The 8,435-nt window shown below is 42.8% G+C and overlaps 1 protein-coding gene across 1 annotated transcript; it reads right to left on the bottom strand.

Moving 5' to 3' along the window:
* Positions 1-8,367, bottom strand: LOC101172816 (3 beta-hydroxysteroid dehydrogenase type 7). The gene is made up of 6 exons (XM_023957370.2): positions 8,134-8,367; positions 6,800-6,955; positions 4,596-4,704; positions 2,415-2,514; positions 1,526-1,688; positions 1-757 (listed from the first exon to the last, which is right to left on the bottom strand). The coding sequence occupies exons 1-6, from the start codon at positions 8,291-8,293 to the stop codon at positions 345-347; spliced, it is 1,101 nt and encodes a 366-aa protein (XP_023813138.1). The 5' UTR covers positions 8,294-8,367; the 3' UTR covers positions 1-344.
* Between the last annotated feature and the right edge of the window lie 68 nt (positions 8,368-8,435).

Raw genomic sequence — 8,435 nt, 5'->3', positions numbered from 1 at the left:
TGAAATATAACAATCTTTATTACTAAAGTTCAATCTTATTGCTTTTTTCTTTTCCCTTGGGAGTTGGCACTTTCTGCACAGAATTCAACATAAATACAACTAATTACCATAATAAATGCAAGTTAAATGTTTACAATTGTCATCAATTATATACATAGCTTAAGAGTGCTGATGTGAAATTAAAGTACTGACACTTTAGTTTATGTACAATTGTTAATACAAAGATAAGGTATAAACGTTTGCCAATACTATATTGTTATTAGCAGCATTTACGATTTCGTTTCAATGACGTGATCCATAATCTGAGTGTTTGATTGCACATTGACACAAACGTCTGGCATCCGCTAGGAATGTTTGACGCTCTTGGAAGGAAAAGTGCTGAGCCATTTCTGCGTCCGAGCCAGACACTGATCCCAGTCGTAGAGGGGCTTGTACTGGAAAAACCTCTCCGCCTTGTCCGTTTGAACCGTGAAGGTGGTGCTGGCCACGGCCAGGGTGTAGCTGTTCAGTAAAGGGGTGAAGTTGTACAACGGACTCAGAATCCAGCGGAGGAAATCGTTGAACATGGCCAGGAACCACAGCACGACCGCCGGCAAGCGGCTCTTCCTGAAGCTGAAGGCGGAGAGCAGCATCATGTTGAAATCCTCGTAGCTCTTGTACGGAGAGTCGTCGTAGCAGAAGAACGCCTCCCCGCCCACCTTATGGGGGCGCTCCATCAGCGCTCGAGCTGCGAGGACGTGCATCCACGCCACATTTCCTGCAAGCAGACAAACCAGAGAGCGTATTTACAAACCTCCTTCCTGGACTTCTGCAGCAAACCTTAACATTTTTTTTAAAACATCCCACGTTAGAGTTTCTGAGTGATTACAGTCAAAGCGACATTTCCCGCACATCCTGGTACCGCGGCTTTCACGCTGATAGTACGTCATTGTTCAGAGGATGTTTTGAAAAGAAGCATGATGCAAAAGGAAATGCAGAAATTAAGAGTGTAGCAACCCAAATGTCCATCTATGTGAAAGTTTTCTAAGAAAACGATGATTCCCACTGAAGAGCATGAACTGTGAAACAGTTACAAAGGTCTCCAACCATCCGAAGTACCAGTTTTCTGGCTTCTTCCCGAGTTCCTTCTTAGCTGAAGCATTAGTCAGCCGGCGGTAACATGGCTGGTATTTCCCCCGCCCCAATCTGTTGAGGTTAAAGGCTTTTTTTGGTTTTGAAATGACCCACGTGCCAACTGCCTGTTGTGTGACTGTCACCGTCACCGCAGTTTCAGGTTTGTAGTCAGCGGAACGTGGCTTCTCTGAAAAGTGTGGGTTTGGACTGGAAACGGCGTGCAGTGCATCATGTATGGGCATCGCTACTTCCTGTCAAATGCAGTAGTGTTCTGAGCATGTCAGGCAGAGTTCAGCCTTCACGGTGGAACACGGATTCCTGCACACACGTTTCCTCACACGGTCCAAGTTTTTGGATCAGGAAGCTAAAATGTGAGATCCATCGTCCAGGCTGTTGGAAGCGGGGATGTTACCTGCATAGACCCGCCCGTGCTCGATGTGATTGGGAATGCCTCCGATCACCAGGCCTCCTCTTTGAACAGCCTGGGCGTGGAAGTCCCGAATCAGCTCGTGACCCTCGCCGTAGATCCCCGTCGGCCTCAGAGAGCACGTGTACAGACTCTTCTCACCCTTCACCTAAACAAATAAAAGATAAAAAAAACCACCAAAGAATGTCAAGAATTTCACTGAAATGTACAGAGGAAAATGTGCCAAAGGTGGAATCTGTTGTTTTTGTAAAATAGGACAGGCGCCGCCGCCCAGAGGAGCCAGTCAGGAAGGAATGCATTGCTGCCGTCTAACCGCACACCAGAACATCCTCCTTATTGCTCCAACAAAGAATGGTTTTTTGGGGGGGGGAAATCCAAACCACATTCTCCTTCATTTGGATCCAAAGATTTAAAAACCAACTTTTAGACCGTTGCTCCTTCTTGTGCTCACTTCTGCTTAAGTTTTAAAGACTCACTCTGATGAAAAATCACATTTTTGGGGGCATTTCTTTTAACAATGAAGGACATATGTACAGAAAATTAAGATTAAATGAGCTTTTTTGGGTTCGTCTTTATGTAAATGAAGCAGGAACGGATGAAAGTACGCCGTCGGAAAAACAAACGGTAGAAAATACGCTGGGCGGCCTAAAAGCTCCCTGCTCTGCTTGCAGGAGAGCATGTAAACAGAGAGCTCTCAGCAAAGGGGAGGGGAAGGGAAGGGGGGCGTGGTTCTGCTCTGCAGAAACTATGTCCTAGAAAACGACATAATTGCTAAAAATGGCTCATTCGTAATTAAAAGACAACTGGATAAGAAATAGACCAAAAGATGATTTAACACATAAACATATCAAATAAGTGAAGGTTTCTTCCATACCTTTATGCCATTTGCTTCCAGAACTATTTTCTCTGCCTTTGCTTTGCTCTTTGGGTATGCCATGGTGTGCTTCACGGGGTAGGGTGTGTCTTCATTGCCTCTGCAGAAAAAGAAAACAAAAAAACACATGAAATATTTAAAAAAAAAAGAAAGAAGGAAGAAGTTGCCTTTTCCATAGTACGTTGAACGTGTTATGAACTGCAGTTTAGAGATAAGGCTTTCAAAACAGCTATGTCATTTTAAGAAAAGATTAAAAAATAGATTTTTCAACATGAAAACAATTATTCTTGCGTGCAAAATCTGAATGCAAACTACACACAAAGATACACAAAGGCTGCATTTACACTGCAGGTCTTGATGCCCAAATCCGATTTTCTGACTATATCCGATTTTGTTTGACGACCCAAAAGACGGCAAACGTTTACCCCCCCCCCCTTTTTGTTGTGTTTCTTTTGTGTGACTGCGGTTGTCATGGAGGCAACGCAGCGGCTGAAGGAGGCGTTGCCTTGGGCGCTCCTGGATGAGGCAGGAGAGGGGATGCGCAGGCGAGGAAAAAGGGGGGCTGCTCGGCCGGCGTATGCGCTCTCTCTGAGTTCTGAATGAGGAAGTGTTTGCAGACGTTGTGCTGCACCAACAGTTTGATCCAAGCAAAGAAATAAACGGCTTCTAGCCTGTTCCAGAGCAACGGTGTCCCGCTTCATTAGTTACCGTTTGCGTCCCGACCGGGACTGGATCGGAAATAACAGTGGTTTCCGATTACGGTCTGAAGCCTGAGGCTGAAAGGCAACACGCTGATGGGGCTGCAGCTGTCCTCGAACAGCAACATCAGCGCACAAAAGCACCTTAATAAGTCATGTGATCTCAGTTGGTGGTGTCCTGAGTTGACGTCACTGACGTACGACTCGCATTTACCGGGGAATATCCGATTTGTCTGCTTACATGGCAAACGCATATCCACCTATCCGATTCGGATCCGATTCATTTCCACATATGAGTGAGGCCTGATTCCGATCAGAGAAAATCGGAATCCATGCGGTTTTTCCCTGCTTACGCGTTCACCGGTCACATCCGATCTGTGCCACATGAGAGGAAAAAAAACATAAATAAAATATTGGAATTGGATCACTTGAACCATGCACTGTAAATGCGGCACACATGGGGCCAAAGTCTGGATAAGCCTCTGCAGTTCCTGGGGAAAGATTCTTCCTGTCCTGTTGCATAACTCTGCTTCATGTCAAACAGCGCAGGTCAGCCGTATGAAATGACTCAACATCAATAAAATCAACAAAACAGATCATTTTTGTAATGCCTCTGGAGTTAGGTAAACACATTTATTACGACCACATTTTATCTGCACAAACGTGAAAGGAAAACCTGCAGCAAAAAAGCTTGAAATCCTTTTTCCATTTTTTACACCACAAGGCTGCCAAGTATTCAGGCTTTTCCATTGAAATGTTCCGATTCATCTCAAAGGAGTAAAAACACCCCTATTCCAAACACAAAGATCCAAAACCAGAGACAGAAAGGATAAATCCAGATGTCCCATCAAAGTCTGAACAGAGGCCAGGAACTGGTCATGAGAAAGGAATTCTCCTCGCACTTTATCTAACATTAATGTAAAAAAAAAAAAAAAACGTATGTGGGCACCGTTTGAACTTCAGCACATGAACCTCTGAACGATTCAATGACCTGAAGCCGCCGCATCATCAGTGTGACCTGAACCTGTGAAGCTTCTACGGCGTTCACAGCTCAGCTGAGTGTGAATGTGCACAAAAAAAGGAGAAATCCTAAAGTCACTTCCTACAACACAAAGTGAAGTTCTTGTGTTAACTGACAACAGTTAAACACTAAAATCGCTCTGTGTCATGCAGAACAATCCGGCTTTGAAATAGTAACAAACACGCAGCAACACGCAAGACGAGACTAGGAGGACTTGTTTAATATAGAAGCTATGGAAAATTCATGACAGCAGCCGTGTCAAATCACATTAATCAAAGAAGGAACGTTACAGCAGCGGGCGGACAGGAAAGGTTTTAAATTTATGATGCATCCGAGACAAGAACAGACGAGGAATGCCGTCCGGAAACAAAAGGAACAAAGGAAATTCCAATGAAGGACCAAATCAATAATACATGCAGCTGTGGGACGAACGAAGAAATAAATAAAACCTCTCAAATGTACCTTTTGAAATGGTCTCCATTTGCATTTGGCCCGATCACCTCCATGCTGCTGGTGTAGAGCAGGTACTGAGTGCCACACGCCACACACGCCTTGACCACGTTCTCCGTTCCTGACAACACAAAGAAGATGGCTTCAAGCCAACCTGCTGGGAAGACTTCAGCCACGCAACAGGAGTTTATCCCAAAGCACACGACAGTGTAAAATAGTCACCCATGATTATAACCCCATGCATTATAATTATAGACACTTGACGCTTTAATTAAGTGTGGAAGCAATAAACCACTATATAATTAACTTCAAAGCAAAAATGGATCCATCTTTCAATTTAGGGTACCAGTGTAAAGTCTGGCCTCCATTACCAACAGGAAATAGTCAACAACTGGAAAGAATTTTGTTCAGTTAAGGAGGAAGATCTGAGAACTTTATCAGAAACGAACGGCTTTCTCAGGTGTTTCTGATGAAATTCAAGGCTGAAGATGCAAAACTTGTTGCCGCAGGGTGTTAAAGATAAAGAAACCCTCTCTAAAGGAAGGAGGAGGAAGAATCTAACTGGAACAGACATTTTTTGGCCAAGTATACTTTTTTTTTTATTTAAAATAAATCCCTAGATAACCTCAGTTCTGCAGAAAACAGCTTAAAGACCCACTCCCATGAAAATGGTGTTTTTAAACATGCTTTTGTGGCATTTTGATGGATGATGGAGGACAAACATAAAGAAAATAAGGCTCAAAATCGCATTTCAGAGTATTTCTTCATTCAAATTGTTAAAAAAAAAACAGGAGCAGACGACAGAATATTATTATATAAAGAGGTAATTTGTGATGCTCCGCTCCATTCTGACGCAGACAAATAGATCCATGTGCGTCTTTGTTGCACCAGTAAAAGTAGACTGGTGGTGTGAGGGGCTGTAAGCTGGTGGGAAAGCGTGTCAACAGAGAGCTCTGAGCAACAGGGAAGGGGAAAGGGAACAGGGTTGCTCTGTGCCAACAGTCCCGCCCACAATTTGCAGGTGAATTTCTGATGAATTTCTGCTGCTGAGCAGAAACAATGACCCAGAAAATGACATGTTTTTTTATTTTATTACCTGGAATGCTTCGGGGATAAATCAAAAGATGATCTGGTGGAACTTTTCGTTAAAAGTAAAAAAAAGAAAGAACAGCTTGAACTTTTTTGTCAATCTGAATAATTTACCTGTTTATCAAAGGCCGGATCCGAGTTATTCTGCTATTCAGTCTGAGTAGCAGAAGGTCCGCATTACTCTGTTTTTATTTGGAAATGGGTGAAAAGGCAGCTTACATAAGGTCAGAGGTTTTTTTTATGAAAACTTTAGAGAACACCATGTGTCCATCATTGTTGCCCCAAGAACAAATGCATAAATTAATTGAATTAAACGTATTACCTAATATACCCCCAGGCTGGTTTCCAAAGAAAAAAAACGTAGCCAACTTGAATGAATCCAGTTAGTGAACTGACAGAACCAAAGAGGGGTTTTTGAGAGCAAACAACTGGGCTCCAGTGTTTTTCTTGGACATGCACCGTCTGCTTGGTCAAAGTACTGACTAGGTGTTTGTTTGGGTTTGATTATTGACGTGCGGCTGCAGACAACACAGCTGCCTGCATGGTGGGATTTGTGGACAGAGTCATGAATGTGCAGCAGCGACGGCAGCAGATTCCTCTGGTGGCGTCAGCTTTTAAACCCTCAGCTGTTCCACTAAGCTATAGGACAGTGTTACGTTAAGAGCATCTGTTTCTATTAAAATGACTGAATACAGGAGTGAGAAACTAAAAAAAAACTAAAAAAAATAGTGATGCCTTCAGGTATTGTCACAGTCAGTCGTTTTATTGTTTATTAAAATCAATTGGCAGCAGTGAACTGTAGAGAAAAAAAGCATGAAGCTAATTCCAGTGGTGCTTTTTTATAACAATTCAGAGATTAAATCAGGTTTAATGTGAAAATAGATCTAAATATTAGTAGCACAAAGCCTTAAGTGATGGGTTTTCAAGAGGAAAATGGAAAAGAAAAAGCCTATATGGTGTGAGGCTGAATAAAGTTTTAAAAAATAAACCCAGAAACTATTCCTAAAGTTTTATTTTCACTTTTACAATAAAAAGACGTTTCCGATAAGTTCCTTTTTTGTTTTCCCATAAAAGTTTACGCCCACGCGGATTTCCTATCCACCCCGTTTCCTCTCTGAAGGGCTCACCTGTCACGTTGACAGAGTAGATGACGCTTTCCGGGACTTTATACCACACATCCACCAAGCTGGCGGTGTGGATGACCACGTCCACGCCCCTGGTGGCGTCCAGCACGCAGCTGTAGTCTGTGATATCGCCCTGGATGACAGACACCTTTGTCTTCTCTGGGGAGGGAGAAACAGGAAGGCGTTCATTCAAAACCGTGTGTTACCGCGTGTGATGCAAAAGTGGAAATGATCGTTTTACACGGAGAGGAAAAAAGGCTCATCCAACTTCCTGTGGACGGATGGTCATTGATGGGGGATCCATTTATGGGTAAAAGAGAGAAACTTGACAAATGAGGGCGATTACAGCTCTGATTTTTGGCAATACACCCAAAAACTTGTGAGGCAATAACACTAATCAGCCCCACACTGTGACCCTTTTTTCTCAGCGAGCCAATAGTATTAAGTCTTGTTATCAGTTTTGAAATGACTGAGCGTCTGGTTTATCTTTGCTGTCAAAGCTCGTCCTTGAAAAAAGCTGATATGGACCTGACAGACAGGAAAAACAATTGAACCTTTCAGGTCTCACACTCCTCTAAAAGTTTGCATCCCAGCAGATAAAGAGGCTAGAAAGTGCCATAAAAACGGTGCATCCCTGAGCCCAACAGGGACACCGAGGTTTCCTGTTGCTGTTAGATGATCCGTCTGTCTCGTCTCACAGTGAGAGCTCTCTGCTCCACAAAATGTGGGGCACGTTTTCCTCCAGGAGGAACAAAAACGTCGACCCTAAAGGTCAGGACGGAACACAGAAGTTCTCAAGAGCGGTCTTATATCCAATCAGAAGACACATAAATAAATAAAGTCTGGACAAAGGTGATTGTGGGTTTCCAACCATGCTTAGGGTCACAGAGGAAAGTAGTCCAAGTTTATATATAAAATATAAATATATGAAAAGAAACAGACTATAGAGGGAAAAATGGCAACAAGTATTTACACTACTGTCTGTTTTAATTACAACTGAAATAATTCTGTTAGAAAAATGCAAAAAACGAGTAAACTACATCCAAAAACTTTATAATCTTAAGGATAATACTTAGGATTATATGTTCAAAACGGTTTGTTTCTTTCTTTTACTGCTGCAGAAAAGTTTTTTCTATTGCATAAAGAGAAGCGGTTTCTATTAACATAAATTTTACTAAATTTATTTTATAAACATATAATAAAAATAAAGTTTTCTGCTGTGTTTTTATTTAAACATCATCGCAGTTAACGTTAAGTTGTTGCTTTTTTTCTTGTTCTTCTTTTTTTTAAAAGTCTATTTAAAAACAATAAGCTGTTAAGCAGATATCTCATCTTACCGGTACCGGCTCCGTTCAAAGTGGCGTCGATCCGCTTGTCAAACACACGGATCTCCGTGATCCGGTCCTCCTTCTCCAGCAAAAGCCTCAGCAGGTGTTTGCCCAGGAACCCACAGCCCCCGGTGATCAGGTAGACGAGGTCTCGCCGGTCCTCAGACATGCTGCCGCGCTCACACGAGACGAATAAAGTGAACAACCAGCAGGTACGGAAGCGCGGAGGGCTCAAACACAGGAACACTTAACACGCCTTTTTATACCGTTTGAACCGTCATATTGGACAGACGCGATAACACAAGCCCCGC

Source organism: Oryzias latipes, chromosome 8, assembly GCF_053564925.1.
Source record: "Oryzias latipes strain Hd-rR chromosome 8, Olatipes_Hd-rR_3.1".
Lineage (NCBI taxonomy): Eukaryota > Metazoa > Chordata > Actinopteri > Beloniformes > Adrianichthyidae > Oryzias > Oryzias latipes.
This window is presented reverse-complemented; position numbering and strand designations above follow the sequence as displayed.